Source organism: Populus alba, chromosome 7 (genome assembly GCF_005239225.2).
Source record: "Populus alba chromosome 7, ASM523922v2, whole genome shotgun sequence".
Lineage (NCBI taxonomy): Eukaryota > Viridiplantae > Streptophyta > Magnoliopsida > Malpighiales > Salicaceae > Populus > Populus alba.
The window spans coordinates 11,595,220-11,614,118 of record NC_133290.1 but is presented as its reverse complement, the minus strand read 5'-3'; the positions used below and the strand labels follow the sequence as shown (position 1 = coordinate 11,614,118).

Below are 18,899 nucleotides of genomic sequence, written 5' to 3'. Positions count from 1 at the left end.
AAATTTATTTTTAACATTAACACATTAAATTAAAATAATTTAAAATTATCTATAAAAAATAAAAAAAAATATATATTTTAAACGTAGACTACAAAAAGGATGATAACATACTCAAAATTATATAATTTGAGTTCAACAATAAGTCATTGAAACATATGGTTTCGATGATAGCATACTCAAAAATTATATAATTTGAGTTCAACAATAAGTCATTGAAACATATGGTTTTGATGATGAGAAAAAGATTTAAGTGGATTTAATTGTTTTAATTTTTTTTATTATTATTATAGGTTTTTGGGTTAATTTATGGGTATCTTAACTAATTTCATGGATTTTAAAGTTAATTATCATATAAAACTCTAACAGAATTAAAATTTATAAAACTTAAATTAATAATTTTTAAAAAACAAATCTTAAACCTGACCGTAAATTTCAAGATTAGATTTTTTTTATTTATTTGTACAAGGAGGATAGCAATGGCTCAACTACTTCAAATCAGGAACCGTTTCTAAACCCATTCACAAGAGTCCGAAATGTGTCCGCATAGTGATGCCGACAGATCAATTCCCACGATATAATACAGATAAATGTTGACGGGGGTTGATTTTTAAGGTATTTTTATTTAAAAATATATTAAATAAGTATTTTTAATACAAGCATCTCATACTAAAAAAATTAAAAAAATATAAGAATTGCATTACCTTAAACTACCACTGAAGAATGAAATCTAACCTAACCTGACGGATTACACGCCGTAAAACAAAGAAACGATAGAGAAAACTGCAATAACAGAAAATTTGAGACATCAGATTTTAGTTTCTTTGGAAACACATGTCAGAATCTTTCAAGCACACGGACAAGGAGGAGAATAATACATTAAAAAAACATGTCGTAATTCAAAAGAAGAAGAAGAAAGTCCCCTCGCCATCAAACAACTAACAAAATGTTACTGTATTTTACTATTTTATACTCAAGAATGAAAAGGAGTAAAATGCACTTTTGTTTTGTACTTCGGGAGCACATTTTTCGAAGAATCAGCTAAAACTATAATCAAGCGCAACAGCCACATGGGTAAAACATCCAGCTCTTGTCGGTTTTTTTTTTTTTTTTTTTTTGAGTTTGTAATAAATTTTTAATTTTTAAAATTTATTTTTAATATTAACATATGAAAATAATAAAAAAAAACATAAAAAATTAATTTTAAACAAACAAATAAATAAATTTTAGCCATCCATCCCAGACAGAGGCTGACGGAGGCTTAGTCGGGTTCTTATATCCCTTACAAACTGTTTATTACTGCTACATAGTAGCAGTAAACACACCATGTTAGAAAACCAACAGTGTTCAAGCGGGAAAGAAACAAAATTTTAATCATGTGGGGATATGGATCTACACATTTTTGGGTCTCGCTCGCAACCCTTGTAAGGCTCTTCTAAATTTAAGCTGCTGAAGAGGACAATCATTCTCTCTTCTCTTTTGTGCGTAAAGATTGGAAAAGACAAAAACATCATTGAGTAAGGCCGATGCATGTAGCATACGACTGGAGTACAGTTAGGGCTTGCTCTGTGATAGCTCTGTTCCTTGCTCGCCTCACCCAATCACCAGCTATCTCTTCTGCCTGGCTGCCTTGGACACCTTTTTGGAGAGCATCTGCTGCTTCAGCAAGCTTTCCCTCAGCAAGGAAACCCTCAACTCTACTAATAAGAGATTCAATACCGTCACCAGAGGGTTCGACTTCTTTGAACTGTACCAAAGACAAATCAGGATAGTTTAGTTCCAAGGTAGTTGGATTAAAAGAGACAGTTCACGAACAGTAGTAGCAAGTGGCGAATACAAAAAGTTTCTCAGATAGATCTCGTATTTGCCTACCCTCAACCAGGATGCAACATGTGCCAAAGCGTGAGCCAAGATGCCACCACCACCAGGTGGGATCAAAATATAATGTCTCAGATTCCCTTTCATGACATTGAACTGTAAGAAAATGAAGATCGATAAATGATCTTGTAAAAAAAAACAGAAACACTTCAGATTTTGTTAGTTGCCAGATTCAGTGACATTAGGGCTTTCTATAGAATAATAGCAAAGACATTCAAGCATTATCATTATACCAGTGGAAGTTAGAATTCATATTGGACTCCATATTAACACTTCAATAAAAATGAATTTATTATAAGCAGAATGGCATGCAATTTGTAATCTGCCAAAGATAATACTCGTAAACCTAAGTTCAATAAGAGATCATGAAATGACATCGTTCAATCTGCACAACTGGATTACACCATTTACTAGCACATGCGAACAAATGGACCCAACATGTGACTTGCCTTCTGATTCAATTCCAATAGAGTATCAGGACCATGGTGCTTTGTTTCTTCAGGAAGGTTTGATAGAACCAGAAGTAAAAGTGAGTCCTTATCAATGGCCTCAAGATAGGTGTTTAAAGCATCTAGCTCTTGCTGAATCGGTAGTCCTCTGTAAAGTGCATCTTCTAATGCAAGCGCTCCCTGTAACATGCGGATGTAGTACATCAGTTTGCTGACTAGGTAAACATTGATATCAGAAATGCACAAGTATAACACAAGCACCCACACACAAGAGAGAGTGAACGTTAGTATCCTGAAAAAAAAAATAGAAAGGAAGAGAAGAACAAGAAATCCTTACAAGAGCAAGCTTGTGAACAGAGTGAATTTGACGAGCCTCTTCAGATCGTGCATAGAATGCCATGCACAAGGCATTTATCTGTAAAAACAAGAAGAATTATCACCAAACAATTTGCATAATAGAAACTTCCATGGTGTAAAATGCCAACAAGTGAAAGATGTTAACACATGCTAATTGCTGTGAAATACTAGTGAACAAGCATACACACTCTACTTGTGGAAACATTTAGCCATAATGGTATAGGCTTAAGATTCACAATTTAACTTTTCCAAACAACTAAAGAAGTTTAAAGACTTCTGGTGGGCAAAAAATATGATTTTGTTCAGCTACTGTCTAAATTACACGAAGCCTTGAGAGGAAATACAGTTCATCTTTGTAGACATGGATTTTACAAGTGCTAAGCATAATTATCCTGAAACTCTCATGGCAGAGGAATACCCAGTTGCAGAATTGTGCCAACAACACTGGTGTTAATAATCTGTACACCATCTTAGTTAAGGGAAGTAAGGGACCATCTTAGTTAAGGGAAGTAGGGGGTAGCTTGCACTGCTTGCCATCTGCTTGTGCTGGGGGTATGGTGATGGCCACTGCCGAGACAAGGAAGTAAAATCTCAGGAAGGTCATGCCTGCTGTCATTGAGGCAGATCATGAATCCTCAGGGAGAAATGAAAGGCTTGGCAATAACCAGTCAAGTTGGAAAGTAGTGTGCTGATCTGGGGACCAGGATTGCAAGTGCAATCAATGCCATAACTTAACAGGTTTAGTTCATCTGTTCCTTTGCATTCTGAAAGGCAAGTTTTTGTCCTTATTAAATACATATTTTGGTAGGGTTTGAAGCGTGACTGAATTTTGTTTGTAGCTTTACATGTACTTATTAAACGCATGGAATTTCTTCAGGAACATGGATGATATAATTTTAGTCTTGGTGTCAAAAAGATAAACACACACATATAAAGAACAAAACATGAAAACCTAATTTTCAACCTGTGGTTACTAGAGAAAATAACTAGTTTGAATACCATCTCCAGTATAATCCTCATGGTAAATGCTTTTATCTATACCTCCTATACAAGATTTAAATGGATTTGAAGTTTTATGTGCATCAGCATCCTTGTATCAAGTATATGGCACATCCTTTTATCAACAATGTTTTTCATTCTTCATCCCACTAAATATTTCCCAATTTTAAGAAAACAATACATCAGAAATGCATACCAAATATTTTTCTTCTGAACAATTGAAATTTCCATTGAAAAGGGAGAATTTTAAACCATGAACTAGCATATGATAAGTAAGATCATCAATTTCCAGGAGTTACCATACATTGAGATTTGCTTCAGTCATCTTTTCAATCTGCGCTGCCTTCTCCCGTGCACTTGCAGCCAACAATTCTGCTTTTGCGAACTCCGACAACTTTTGCAGCTTCATTTCCGCTTCATTTTCCTGCATTTAAAATGTTTGCAACTTGAGTAAAGCGTTATCAAATCCATGCATATGGTACAGAATCTTATGGAGAAAAACATATGCAAACCTTCTTTTCAAGCTCCAACCTAAGTTTTTCCTCCATTCTTTCTTGAAGTGTCTTGATTGCAGCTGCAGCTTTGGCTCTCTCTCTTTTTATTTCCTGAAATTGTAGAAGTTGTCATCTAGTCACAGGTGGCACTATATTGGAGGAAGGGGGCTGGAGAATTTGCTTAAACAGATAGCTTATCTCCAACCATAACTATAGTCTATTAACTCTCTTGCTACAATGCTACAGACATGAAAAGAAGACCATAATCTGTACAACCTTATCCAATATTGCTGCCTTTTCAACATGCATAAGTTCCCTAGCCCTTAAATCCCTCAGTTCTTTTTCATACTTCTCCTGAAAGAGAGCGAAGGATAAGTGCAAATAGATAATGAAAGAAAAGGACATGTAGTAGTCATTAATCAAGAAATACCCATGCTACAAGGTATGCAACAGCGATACCTTCAGTGCTTTTTTTTCTTCAGCAAAAGCAAGGGCATCCAAATCAGCTTGCCTCTTTTCAGCTGCATGAATTGCTTCGAGAAAATCCATAACTAACTTTCCATCTTTAGTTAGGTAACCCTCATTCAGTTCTTCTATGGCACTACCAATAGCCTGTAGTTCCAAAGAATCTCAGTTAAGCAAGTACATGCCTCAATCACAGAAATATGCACATGATAGAAATGTAGCAACCTGTTCTCCAAGGCCCTCTGTTGCAGTGTTCTTTTCAGCTTCGTCATCGAGATGGTATGAATCAAGTAGACTTGATGTTCCTCCACCTTCACCAAAGGCATCCTGCTGCAAAGAGATACCAAAACAGATTTTAAAGCTGTGCAGAACAGCACAACAAACATAGAGAACAAAGTACATTTTTAAAATTCATTTCTATGGTACATAAAACAAGTATAACAGCTAGCAACACCAGCATCACCATCATATGCATAGTGAATGCCTTTCCAATATATTACCGAGGATAAAAATAGAAATCTAACATTGGTTTTTAGCTGTCTCCCTATTGAAAGAGCCTACCTATGAAGGCTTCATAGGCTAGACAAGAAAGAAATAAAATGATTATAGCTTAACATAAAGAGCATAATATATAGACATGCATACAGTAGAAATCCTATTCTTGTTATCTTGCTCTCCTGTTTTGTATTTTAGCCTCTCTTTTTTTCCTAGAAATTGAACACAAGAGACTGCCCAAACTTAAGGTAATTAATACAGAGAGTACTAGTAAACTATCTACAGCTAAGAACTTCTACAGTATGCTTCCAGCATAGTTTACACTCCAAAGCAACATGAATTACAAATTATTAGTAGCAATTACTATCAAGAGTACCTCAGATCTGTCTTCTGAAGTAACATTCTGAGTTTGTACTGCTTTTATTTCCCTCTCTACAGGAACAGTTGCATCCTGAGGTTGTACTTCTGTAACTTGAGTTCCCTCATTTGATTCTTCAGTAGTTTTCAACTCTGGGCTTTCCACGCCAAGACTGCCTTCAGAACCTATACATTGAGAAGATTTTGGTTCATGCCTCTCCTCAACAGAGATTGTCCCATGGTCTACCTGGAACTGATTATCAGATTCTGTTTTACTTATAGTGTCAGCCTTCTGCTCGGTTTCAACATGAGGAAGATCCGAAGGAGTTTCAACCTTCTGCTCAGTTTCAACATGGGGAACATCTATACGAGTTTCAACCTTGTCCTTCTTGGTTTCAACATTAGGAAGATCTGTCTGAGTTTGAACCTTTTGCGCAGCCTCCTCTATAAAATGGCTTAATTTATTAGCCTCTTCACTCATGGCTGACACATCTTCATGATCAATGCCATCCCCACCCGAGTTAACATAACCTTGCTTCTTTTTACCAATAAATTCAATAAATGGGTCTAACCAACCTGCATAATAACATGTCCCAACAACAAGAGCTGCACCTAAGCCTTTTGCTAAAAGTGAACCCGTCCTCTCTGATTTATCATTCTGATCACCGTTTGGGGATGCATTCTTCTGGAAAGTGGTTGAGAATTCCTTCCTTGAAGAAAGGAAGGGGGGCACACGCTGAAATTACACCACAGAAAAGAACCCAATAACAGCAAACTACACATTATCTTCAGCAACAATCATTTACCAAAAATCAAGATGTTAGATGAAAATGGAAGTATATATTTACAAAATAACACTAGCTCAATAATAAAAAGAGGAAATTAAGAGGTCTGGCACAGACAAGCAAGTGAGATATTGACAAAAGAAAAATCAACATTCGAGACTTGTGGTGCCATGTCATAAGCTTAATAAATTGAATTTGTATGATATCAATAAAATTCGGAAAATAAATTCTGGGTTCAAGATAAACTCCACTCTCAAGTATTTGCTCGAATTTTGAATGAATTATCTCAAATCTAAAAACACGACTATCTAATATATAATTGCAAAATTTACAATTTGTTAGCAAAGAAACATGCCTGAGAAGTAATCTGCCTCGGTATCCTGCTTAATGATTGACGACGACTTGACAACTCCAAAAGGGACCTGCGAGACAACGCAAAAGAGAGAGAGGAGAGAAGAGAAAACAGCATTTAAGCTCGGTCACCAAATCAAAGTTTTCCAGTTATTATACAGCAAGAAGAAACCCAAAAGTGATCACAGAAATGATTTTTACAAGTAAATAGTGTAAGGTGAGTGACTAAAGCATAAAATGTGAAGGCCATACCTTCGAAGCATTGTTCTTGAGACTTATATTCTATTAGAGTGTAAGTGCTTGATAAAATGACTGTGAAAAAGATCTCAGTGGTAAAGAAAGCTTAGATTTTCAGTTGGGGCTTTGGGGTTTTAATTCATGTTAGCATTGGATTTGAAAGGAAGAAATCGTTTTGGATTGGATTGAAGGTGAAATGATCGCCTTCTTCCAATTGATGTCTCCACGAGAAAGAGCTATACTGTCTGCGACTCTGCCGGTTTTTTTTTTAAAAAAAAAAAAACCCCTACATGAGTATAATGTTTAGTGAATTAGAGGCTGTGGTACTGTATTACTATGTTTATGGTTGTAATTTAAAAAAAATTATTTTATAAAAATTATTTTTAATTGAGATTGGTTTGAAAAAATAAGTGTTTGATTAAAACTGTAATTAAAATTGAGGTTGAATAAAAAGTATTTTAATGTGTTTAATTAAGAATGCTTTTGAAATTGAGGTTATAAAATAATTTTAAAAAATATATATTAATATTGATGGTTTTAAATTTAAATATTATAAAATTAATTACTCCTATTACATCATAAAATAAATAATATTTTATATAAAATATTTTTTATTATTTTATTAAACTATTTATAATTCCATTGCGTACAAAATTCATCCGATAAGAACTACAGTTTTCATAATTTTTTGAGCGTGTAATAAAATTTGATAAAATATTATCAGATATAGAATTGATATTATTGTGCAAGTGAATTTAATTCACTCTATATTAGTTTTTCAAGAAAAAAATATTATTCACATCACAATACAAATGAATTTAATTCACTCTAAACTATTTTTTTTTTAAATGTTAATAAAATTAACAAACTGGAAAAAAAAAAAAACTATGTGAACAATGCAGTGAATTATTTTTTAAGGTGTGCATTGCGTAAAAAGCAGGATTTCATAGCTTTTCATTTACAGCGTTTTGGATGCAAAAATCACGTGGGCTCCATGCACAATAAATCAATTGTTTTCATTACCAAACGGCTGCAAACTGTGTTTTAATTAAAACGTAGCCACAACCACGTAGACAAACAGAGTCTTGCTCGATAGGGGCTGCAATGTTCCCAGCCCGCACAAATTTTTTTCAACGAGAAAAAAAAAGGCTACGAAAATGCAAGTGTTTCTATAATAAAGCTAAAACAATTTTAGATTTATCTAATTTATTTAAAAAAATTTATTAATTTAAATAATACAAATAAATAAATATAATGAAAATAAAAAACTAATAAAAAATAACAATATAAAAAAGTAAAAAAAAAAATCGACTCGGTTGTTTGAGCTAACACGTCAAATATAATAGGTAGTTATGATATTAGGGTAACCTGATAAAACACATATTGAATAAAATTATAAAGTTAAATTATCAAACAATTTAAAATTGAAAAATAAATTTAAAAAAAAATTAAGAAAAGCAACAAAGAAAAAATATGAGTCAACCCCCTAACTTTGCGATTATGGGCACATGATTGGGATGAACCTATAGAAAGAAAATTAAGAGAAAACACATGAAAATTAATTCATAATAAATCAAATATTAAATATTAAAGGATAGAATTAAAAAATAATATATATATATATATAAACAAAGTCAACTTATATTAATCTTCAAAACTAACAACCTTGATCATGAGTTTATGACTCACGCCATAGAAGATAAACCCTAGGAAATAACAAAGTAAAATTCCAAATCATGAAACATAAAGGATAAAATTAAAAAAAAATACAATTAACAAAGGATCCAAAACAAAAAAAAAATAAAAAAACAAAGATTAAATATGATATAAATATATTTAAAATTAAATATTAAGAGATTAAATAAAAAAATTAATTATAAAAATAAAATAAAGATAAGTTTAAAAAATAAAAATGAAATTGAAAAAAAATAATTAAATTACACTTACATATTTTGTCAAGAAAAAAGAGAGAGAAAAGATAGAGTATATATATAAAAAAAAATTACTGAGCTTAGCTGCCATGTATATGGACGACACCAATAAAAAAAGTACAACGAGACATTTTTAATGTTGCCTCATAAAGAGATGTTTAGACATTCGATAACGTTGTATACGCTGCCTGAAGGTGTGAATTTTTAACATTTGTCAATATATATTTATAATTTATGAAATTTTACATGCATTGATATTTTCTTTGAATTGTGAAATTTATATGTTGATGTTATTTTTAATTGAGAATTTTAATGTGTTGACATGGTTTTTAAAATCTTAGTTTTCACGTGTTATACATTTTTAAACTGTGAAATTTTTTATGTTTATGGTAAAATTGTTTTCACATATAAAAAAAATATTTGAATATAAAAAATATCATGATCTTTTTTTTATTGTCTTTATTTTTGTACTCCTATAATTTTTGTGCACTGCACTAATTTTTTTTGTTATGAGAAGATCTAGGTTGGGTTAATATGACCTCACATGGGCCCAGTAAACATAAGTGGCACCTTTTAGGACATGTTAGAGAGGAGGCCGAAGCTCATTTTTCTCCATCCACACAAGTCTAATGCTTGTTTCAGAATCCTTCAAAAATATTCTTTGCTTAAAATCATAGAAAAAATATTTTATTAGTCACAGATAATATTTGATATAATAAACTTATATTGAGTTCTTATTTTGAAGATTAGCAAGGATTAATGCATCCTTTTGATTTGTTTAACAATAATTCTTTTAGTATGATATTCATCGATAACAAAATTGAGAATATTAAATCTTTTAATCTAATATTCATTAATAACAAAAATCAAGAGTGTGAACATTAATATCATTGGATCTTACTTCCAAATAAATCGATACAAAATGAGCACTGCGTGGATATTTTAGGATTGGGATTCGAAAATCTCATTCAACAAATATTGTAAGGGGAATTTAAGTATTATAGGACAAGTAAATCTCATTAAGTCTCTATTTATGGAACTTTCCAGTTATTTAAGTTGGGCTCATCGAGTCATTAACTAATATGACTTAGGTTGTGATTTGAAGGGACTTACTCTAGATTTGTTAATTTATCAAGCAATTAGGAGTGATAAAATTGACTAAACCTTAAAATTGTTAGACTTTAAATAACAATTATGATTTAACTAATTGCAGGAGAACCATTATCATCTTGTAAATAAATCATTAGTAAATTAGGCATAACAAACTATTAAGACTTTTAAAAAGGACTAGCAATTCAACTTATCTTGGGTATTATCCTTTAAGGTAATTGTATATTTTATTTATCATAACTAGTCTCTTACCACAAATCTTTAAAGACCAATTACAATTTCTAATAACTATAATATTAGGTAATAAATATCATTTTTACAAGTTTAGATATTTTCCCAGAAGAATCATATACCCTATTTTTTTTTTCTAAAATCACTGTAATATCCACGACAAAATTAGTAAAGAATATTTAATTAAAAAGAAAAAAAAAGACATTCAAGTGAACTCAAGTTAACATGCTACATCTGCAATCTAGGTCATGCACCCCTTTAGATTTAATAAGTTTTAATGAATGGAATTATTTTTCAATTAATTAAACCACAATCATTAGTGCACAACCTTTTTTTATCAAAAATAAAAATAAAAATAAAAAAGATAGAATATGCATTTAGGATTAAAAAAACAAAAACAGACTTATTTTTTAAAAGTTAAAAAAGAAGATTCATTTTTTAAAAGTTAAATGAGAAAAAAATACCTTTAAATAACAAAGGATGAATTTTTGAAAAAAAGTTTAATAAACTAAAAATGCATTAAAAAAACAAACAAACATAGCAAGGCGCATCGGACTCGAATAACAAAAGTAGGTTGATTTTTTAAAAAGTTAAATAACAAAAAGATTTGTTTTTAAAGTTAAATAAGAAAAATAGACCTTTAAATAACAAATTATGAAATGTTTAATTTTTTTAGTTTAAAGGATAAAAAAAACATTAAATAAGAAAAAGAAAAGACAGGCTAGATGCTTGGGCCTATTAGCCAAGGCTCACACATTTAAGACTCAACAAAAAAATGTCCAATCTTATGCATAGCATGCAAATTCTGACCCTATAATATCTGTTTATGCTACCACAGGAGGTGAAATAAGTGAAAATGAAGGCACTTCTGATGATTCCCAAGAAATATGAATCATTTGAACTTTTAGGAAAGTGAGGATGAAAGCGAGTAGAGTAGAAAGAGCCATACTTACAAATCAACGAGACAACAACAATATGAACTTGAACCATGGTGGCGAAAATGGAGCAATATACAAGAAGGCCTGTGGTGTCTCGAAATTGCAGTTTCAAGATGGTCTCGTGTTTGGCTGATGGTATCCACTCTCAACATGTATCTATATTCTGTAGGATTATAAGATGACCTTTTCCCTTTTAGTGTCCTCTTTTCTGTCTTTGAGATGTAATGGTGAGCTATAGAAGAGAACTAATGGATAGGTTTTTGATCGTGGGAACTCATGTTTCATGACGAAGACACCGTTTGACATTGCGTTTGTACCCGTGTTTCATCAAATTTTGATTTTTTTTTTTTACTAAAATTGAGTGCGGTTTGTACTTTTTGGATCGTTTTGATGTGCTAATGTCAAAAATGATTTTTAAAAAATGAAAAAATATCATTTGCATGTATTTCGGTATAAAAAGCTATTTGAAAAGCAACCGCTACCACACTGCCAAACACACTCGAAATGCAACTATTTTAATTGTTACCAAGTGCTAATGGCATGCAACTGTGTTCCCAAGTATGCGGAGCAGCTCCAATTATAATGTTCTCTGTCTCTTTATATACTCACGCCGCATCTCAGAAATCGCTATCCAGGAGATGGCTTTAATATGATGGACATTCCCGGGATTCTTACTTCTGGCCAGACTCGCACAGACATAAAATGGCTTGGTTTGCTGAGTTTATTTGAATTTATTTTATTATTTTATTTTATTTATTTGAGTTATTTATGTTAGACTGTTTTGATTAATTAGTTGAGTAGATAATTGAATGTTTTAGGATTATACTATTTATATATATTTGTTTTCTATTTTGTGAGATAGTTTTTGATAAATTGAATACAAATTGTCGCATGTTTTTTTCAACCTCCATTCTTTTCTTTTCTGGTTTTTTTTTTCCATGCTTTTAATTCTTAGCTTCTTTCTCTTAAGGTTTCTTTCTTTCCTATTTTATTTTTTTTTGTTCATATGGCCATTCTCGAGTTCTCACATGTTCTTCCACCACATATACACAAAGAAACCAGAGACAGCTGTCATTGGTTGTGTTTTCTCAGGTGAGTTCGTACGGACAAGACTGAAAGAGAGTCAGAATCCAGGACCTCTAAGAAGAGGGTGGCATCATTAAATTATTATCAAGTGTTGTTTTATTCTTTGGACCCTAATATTCAAGTCATGCATCCTTCAAAATTGACTTACCAAAAACATTATTTTTCAGGATCTTGGGCTCGTGGATGATCTTCGGCTTATGCTTCTGTGGGTTTCCTACCATAACTCATTGTTGAATTTTGTGAAAAATATTAGCAAGGAAAACTGGATTGCGTATATTCGCATTATTTTACAGTTTTTGTTAATGAAAAATTATCAAGAATATCATTAACAATCCAAGTATTAATTATTATTATTAATCTTGAAGGATGTAGTCTAATTAGTCAGATTTTCGATTACTTTCTGGAGGTTATTAATTTGAGTTTTATAAATTTTAGGGCTACTGAAGACTTATTTAGTCGTAAATTTCAGGACTAATAAAATTAGTTAAGGTATGCGCAAACTGACCCGAATATCCATGTTAATAAAAGAATTATTATTATTATTATTATTATTAAAATGTATCACTTCTTGGATATACAGTAATGTTATTAAAATAATTTTTTATTTAAAAATATATTAAAATAATAATTTTATAGTTTCAGTTAATTATTGGTTGAGTGAATTTAGTAAATTTTTAGTTTCTGGCTTTGAAATTATGTTAAATTTACCGATATAATGGCCTTTTATTTTTGAAAAATTGTAGCAAAGTTGTGAGATTTTGTTCAAGTTGCCAAATGTACGTTGACTTTTGTATTTTATTCAGGATATTGAGGGCAATTCTAGTTGGAAACCTTGTCTTCACCGTATCTTGCTATAAAAAGTTATTAAAATAATATTTTTTTTATAACAGGTAAAATAATTAAAAATTAAAAAAATTATATTTAAATAAAAAATACTGGTTGAAGGCAATTCCGGTACGCAGAACTTTTCTCCCTCTTTTAATAAGGTAAATGCCAATTCGCCAGCCACATCACACACCCTCTTAGCACTTCCCGTAACTGACCACGAGCACCGCTCGTGAGACAAATAAGAATCCCCTGCTCGTTAGGGGCAAGTCCGGTATTTGACCAGCAAAATCGACGCCACTATTTCAAGTACCAAACGCTCTCTTTCTTCTCTATTATTTCTCGATAAGAAAACCAAAACCCTAAATTGCCTTCTCTCTCTCCAACGAAGAAGAAGAAAAAAAAAGAACTGTTCTTTTTCTCTGCTTTACATTTTAGAGTTCTTGTAAATTTGTTTCTTTCTCTTTTTTCATGTTTTAGTTTTCTGCCTTTTGTTTTGGTCTTTCTGTTTCAGGAGAACAAACTGAATCGCTGATAATTGCCGTCTCTTTGTTGGGTTTTGTAATCTCTAATTGTGGCTTTTGTGCTCTGAAATTTAGGGTCTTGCATATCCGTTTCTATTGCAAGTGCAGCCAAGAAATTATTTCTGTAAGGTTTCTCTCATTTTCTTCTTCTTGTTTTGGCTTTTATATTTTGTATGCACTTGTTCTTTTTATTCTATTTAGAAATTTACACATTGTGAAATTTGTAAATTTTTGTGATGCAGTGATTTTTTTTTTTTTGTGTGAGGGTTTCCTTTGTTTTGGGATTTTTTTGGAAGATGGGTTCGGGATGATGAGAGCATTTGGTTTCTGAAATGACTTTTTTAACGTGCCTTTTTTATTTTGAATTTTTTGGTTTGTGTTGTTGAATCTAGGTTTTCGGCTAATTATTGGTTGAGTGAATTTGGTAAATTTTTAGTTTCTGGCTTTGAAATTGTGTTAAATTTACTGATATGATGGCCTTTTATTTTTGAAAAATTGTAGTAAAGTTGTGAGATTTTGTTCACGTTGCAAAACGTATGTTGACTTTTGTATTTTATTCAGGATTTTGAGGGCAATTCTAGTTGGAAATCATGTCTTCACCATATCCAGTTCTTGGAACAAAACCCATAGACCAGTGGAAGGTTACTGAGTTAAAAGAAGAGCTTAAAAGGAGGAGATTGAAAACCAATGGTTTGAAGGATGACTTGATTAGACGGTTGGATGACGCACTTCGTGTTGAGATGGAAAATGATGAAGCACTTCGCACTGAGAGGGAAAGTGTGAAAGCACTACGCAGCGAGCAGAAAAATGCTGCGAAGGCTGTGGTGGATGTGGATAATGGTGTTCATTTAGAGAACCCACCTATATTAGGGGTGAAAATGGAAGAGGCAGTACCAGTTGTTGCTGAGATGGTTAAAGATGTTGTGGATGATGCCGCTAATAGAGATGAGAAGGTGGATAATGTTATGATTCAGGTTGGCACCACTGAGATTGTGAAAGCCATGGGTACAGGAGAACTTCAAGAAGAGGTCCAAATGGGTGGTATTGATTCTTCTAGTACAGATGAGGATCTCAATGTTCATGCAAGTACTGTGGAGACCAGTATTACTGTTACCGAGAGTGTGGTTTCAGAAGTAGCATTGAGTGTGAAAGCCACGGGTACAGGAGAACTTCAAGAAGAGGTACAAATGGGTGGTATTGATTCTTCTAGGAAAGAAGAGGATCTCAATGTTCATGCCACTACTGTGGAAACCAGTATTACTGTTGCCAAGAGTGTGGTGCCAGAAGTAGCATTGAGTGGGCAAGATGTGCAGAATTCTGGAACACAGGAGGCAAATGAGAACTCAAATATCCAGCTGGAGAATGAGGGTTTAAAGCCCCAGCTGGAGAATGAGAGTTTAAAGCCTCCAGATGAGGATGCCACGCTTGACTCTTCTGCTCCAGACAACCAGGTATCTGAGGTCAGCCCTAGTTTAGGGTTTCAAGTAAAATCTGATTCTATTTCTACTGATTCTGTATCAATTAATGAAAAGATTGAACTAAAGGATAATATAATTGCTGATCATGTCAAATTAGAACTAGATAATGTTAAGCCAGAGATGGTGGAACCATCATTCAGTAATGTTGTCCCAGTTGGTGGTGAATCACATCCGATGGATGTTGAAGAGCCACAAGAGAAGAGGGAATCTGTTGAAGAGAAAGATGACAGCAGTGGTGCAAATGCATATATGAGCAAGAATAATGATAGTGTTGATGTGGGGTACTCGGAAAAGTTGAATTTAGACAGGAGTTCTGGTGATGACTCCATGGAGGAAGATGTTTTAGAATGTAAGCAAATTGATTCAAAGTATAATTCTGATGAAGTGGGTGATGGGAGTGAAAAGAAAAATGAAGGGCCTGTTGTGAAGGAGGAAAATCTTGTTGGTGTTGCTGGGAAGGACTTATCTACTGATCAAAAGGAGGTCCATGTTGAGAATAAGATTCATCCAGTTGTGCCTGTGGAGAAAAGAAAATTTAACGGTAAGATTTGTTCTTTATAAAATTTTTGTTTTGACTGTCATATGTTCTGGACTTGACTGATGCTCCTTTGCATGGTATTGCCACCTGTTTTGTGATTATGATGTGTTTATGCCTTTCAATTTCAATAGTTATTAATGACCAGATGTGATTCAGAGGTCTGGTTATTTTACTTGCATATAGGATGCTTCCATGTATTAGTGTCTTTACCAATAGTTTCCTTTAAAAGACCATGTAGTTTGATAAATATTTGCATGAGTGATCTAATTTTGGAAGTAGGAAATAATTGAGATTTTATGCTTTCAATGTTATGTAATATTGCTCATTGCAATTAAGTAGATAATTTGAAATTTTCCTTACTTGGTGAAATGGATTAGGCATGCTGTCTCCAGAGTGTATGTGGAGATAAGGAAAATGTGGTTCCCTGAGATCCTTGTCACCACATAATTTTTTTGATTATGTCCAAGACATGTGAAACTGTAAATGATTTGGGTTTGCCTGTAAGACAATCCCAAATGAATTTGTGAATTCATGTCTGTAATTTCATGACTATCTATTATTTTTCAGCTCACAGCCACAAACAAATTCTCTTCCTTAAAACTATTGTGAGAAGTTATACAACTCTTTTTTTTCTTTTTTTAGTTCAATTTTTTTATTTGATCTTTTTGTATCATTTTAGATCTTCAAAAATCTTTAGTCTCTACATCTGAAGTTGCTTCCGAATTGAAAAATAAACAGAAAAAAAGGAAATTGTGAACGGATAAAAACAGCCTGCAGTTTCTCTGCTTTTCTTTACCAGTTATGTAAGTCTGGAGGAACTGGTTTTACAAGACCTTTTGGAAGCATTAACATCTGGTTTCACTAGTGTTTCTTTGAACTTATCCCCAGGCCTTGTGAAAGTTATATGTTGAGGAAGCCCTCAGATAAGTGTAGGATTTGTAAGTTCTAGTTTACACTTTCAATTTAGTATTGTTTAAGCAATGTGGAAAAAATGATACAAGTTTGGATGCTCTTCTAGGTCTCTGCTTTAGCTGAAGTACCTTGGCTTTTTTAAATATATGAGAATTGAATATGGTGTGCGGGTGCCTTTTAGTTTTGGTTTTCATATTTGCATGCAATGTCTTTGGTGAGCTTGAAGGTCCAATGATAATATTATATACCTAAAGTTTGTTTTAGGATCGAGTTTGTCACAGTTGAAGGCATATTTGTATGAGTTAAATATTTCAGCTGATGGTTATTGGAAAATGTCTTTTAATAGGAATCTAAATTAGCGTCTCTGCCTCAAATTCTTTTTGCTGGCTGTATGTCCTCCTGTTTCTAGTTTTGAAGTTTAGGTTATTTAGGTATCAATGTAACCTTGTGTTTTTATATGGTTTTATACTTTTCCTGAAGTAACTTTGTGGACAAAGGCCAGGTGTATCAATAGGAACCTGCTTAAATTACAAGGAAGTGCAACTCTCACAGAGATGGCAATTGTCTTTCTTCATGAAGCTTCTGCTTTTGTTGGCCATTGGCATGTCTACTTGATTTATTACATCACATTGCCTTGACTGCCTTGATTTTATATTTGCTGAGTGATTTTATGCATTTCATCAGATCTTCTGAAAGTTGTGTTTTGGAAATAAGTGTGGCTATTTGGCTCTGTATGATTACTGCCTCTTGAGCAGTTGTGCTTGCAAATCTGTTCTCGACTCATCATCACTTTCTGCTGTTAAGTTAATAGTTCATGAGTAAGCATGATAGCTCAGTTTCTCAATATACTTCATTTGAGGTTTTTATAGATCAAGAAATTGTTGGAAACTCGGAACCTTTGAAGCGGCAACGCAGATGGAATTCTGAGAACATCAAGGTTCCTGAACAGCAAAGCTCAAATTTGACACCCACCACCACACCTAAGGATGGGTTTCAGCCTGCTCCTTTGAGGCGCAACTTCTCCCGTTCTGAATCCTCTGTTAGTGAGGAGGCACCCAAGGAACGTGTTGGTGAGTTAATTTTCTCTTAGTTGGAATATAAGTGTTTCCAGGGACAATTCGTTTAACATCTGACACATTTCATTCTATCATTGTTATCTGGCAGTTCCACCATCACAAAAACCTGTGACCAATTCTCTCAGAATTGATCGTTTTCTACGTCCTTTTACTCTGAAAGCTGTCCAAGAACTCCTGGGCAAAACTGGGTCTGTCACAAGTTTTTGGATGGATCATATCAAAACCCATTGCTATGTTACGGTAAGATATGTCTCTGTGTCTCTCTCTCTCCTTATCTGGACTGGAAATGTTTAAATGTGGAAAACTCTTCTTTTGGACAACAGAATACATGTATTGTCTTTTTATTTTTTTAGTAGGTCTCAGCACTACTTTGAATCTACCAGGTATCTGAACACTTTTGTTTGTGCAGTATTCATCTGTGGAAGAAGCCACGGAGACACGGAATGCTGTTTATAACCTACAATGGCCACCAAATGGTGGACGCCTTTTAGTGGCTGAGTTTGTTGATCCTCAGGAAGTGAAAATGCGGGTGGATGCTCCTCCCCAGTCTCCATCTACACCTGTCACTCCTAGTGCTGCTGCACCTGCTCCTCCCACCCTGCAGCCACAACCCTCTCCTCGTCAACAGGTTTCTAGGCAGCAACTTCCACCCCCACCTTCCCTTCCACCTCCTCCACCACTAACTAACCCGCCCCATACCAGGGAACGAGTTGATCTTCCTCCACCACCTCCACTTCCTGAGAAGCATGACCCACCCATTGTCACTCTGGATGACCTCTTCCGGAAAACCAAAACAGCCCCTCGAATCTACTACTTACCATTATTGGAAGAGCAAGTTGCAGCAAAACTTGCAGAACGTGGAAAAAACACCAAGCAATAGGGACTGGGCTATTATTTACATCCCTGGCTGCTCGTAGGATCATGTTAGATAATGGTAAGATAGTATCACATAATTGCCTCTTTGCAGGTCTGCAGGTGTTGCTTGTAGGAAGGAATTGTCCAGCCAAGCAGAGGGTTGTGGTTCGGTGCTGGATTTGGTTTTCTGGAAGGCTGCTTGATGTTGAAGCTTAAGCTTTTTTTTTTTTTTTTTTTTTTTTTAGCATTAGAAACTTTTGAATTGAGAGCGCTCTGTATGAGTGGAATGATCTTCATGTGGACATATCTTGTTTTTCTTCTGAACAAGAAACTTTCCCTATCGTAAATTGGTTGGATCTACAATCCTTGCATCGATACTCTCTATCCGGTTCGTTGTGTAGGAATCTGAAGTTTTTTCTGTGTAAATGGCCTGCATGTTTGGAGAGTTGTATTTTGTAATACCATGCCAGTTGGTTAGGGTAGCAGGTTGGTTCCCAGAAATGTCTTGTGGATGCATATAAAATGAGGGAG

The 18,899-nt window shown here is 33.7% G+C and overlaps 2 protein-coding genes across 3 annotated transcripts; one reads left to right on the top strand and one right to left on the bottom strand.

Annotated features, from left to right (window-relative positions):
- Positions 1–1,194: 1,194 nt before the first annotated feature.
- LOC118043545 (MICOS complex subunit MIC60, mitochondrial) lies at positions 1,195–7,139 on the bottom strand. 2 transcript variants are annotated; one of them, XM_035051559.2, is made up of 12 exons: positions 6,880–7,139; positions 6,632–6,698; positions 5,511–6,227; positions 4,865–4,966; positions 4,634–4,786; positions 4,451–4,528; positions 4,193–4,285; positions 3,985–4,104; positions 2,662–2,739; positions 2,325–2,504; positions 1,870–1,971; positions 1,195–1,744 (listed from the first exon to the last, which is right to left on the bottom strand). In XM_035051559.2, the coding sequence occupies exons 1-12, from the start codon at positions 6,888–6,890 to the stop codon at positions 1,508–1,510; spliced, it is 1,938 nt and encodes a 645-aa protein (XP_034907450.1). In that variant the 5' UTR covers positions 6,891–7,139; the 3' UTR covers positions 1,195–1,507. The 2 variants fall into 2 exon arrangements, with proteins under 2 accessions (XP_034907450.1, XP_034907449.1); XM_035051558.2 differs by having other exon boundaries at positions 4,865–4,969; positions 6,880–7,138.
- Positions 7,140–13,313: 6,174 nt separating this feature from the next.
- LOC118043544 (uncharacterized) lies at positions 13,314–18,741 on the top strand. Its single transcript, XM_035051557.2, has 5 exons — positions 13,314–13,633; positions 14,071–15,528; positions 17,307–17,507; positions 17,602–17,753; positions 17,923–18,741. The coding sequence occupies exons 2-5, from the start codon at positions 14,100–14,102 to the stop codon at positions 18,391–18,393; spliced, it is 2,253 nt and encodes a 750-aa protein (XP_034907448.1). The 5' UTR covers positions 13,314–13,633; positions 14,071–14,099; the 3' UTR covers positions 18,394–18,741.
- The last annotated feature ends 158 nt before the right edge of the window (positions 18,742–18,899 follow it).

What these genes read in the sequence shown, in the direction of transcription:
- LOC118043545 (XM_035051558.2), bottom strand. An exon ending in CTGTTCACAAGCTTGCTCTT is followed by an intron (nt 2,505 to 2,661) that starts GTAAGGATTTCT and finishes CGCATGTTACAG; the next exon opens with GGAGCGCTTGCATTAGAAGA. An exon ending in TATTGGAATTGAATCAGAAG is followed by an intron (nt 1,972 to 2,324) that starts GCAAGTCACATG and finishes ATTTTCTTACAG; the next exon opens with TTCAATGTCATGAAAGGGAA.
- LOC118043544 (XM_035051557.2), top strand. Translation starts at nt 14,100, where the DNA reads ATGTCTTCACCATATCCAGTTCTTGGAACAAAACCCATAGACCAGTGG. An exon ending in GGAGAAAAGAAAATTTAACG is followed by an intron (nt 15,529 to 17,306) that starts GTAAGATTTGTT and finishes AGGTTTTTATAG; the next exon opens with ATCAAGAAATTGTTGGAAAC. An exon ending in AAACCCATTGCTATGTTACG is followed by an intron (nt 17,754 to 17,922) that starts GTAAGATATGTC and finishes TTGTTTGTGCAG; the next exon opens with TATTCATCTGTGGAAGAAGC.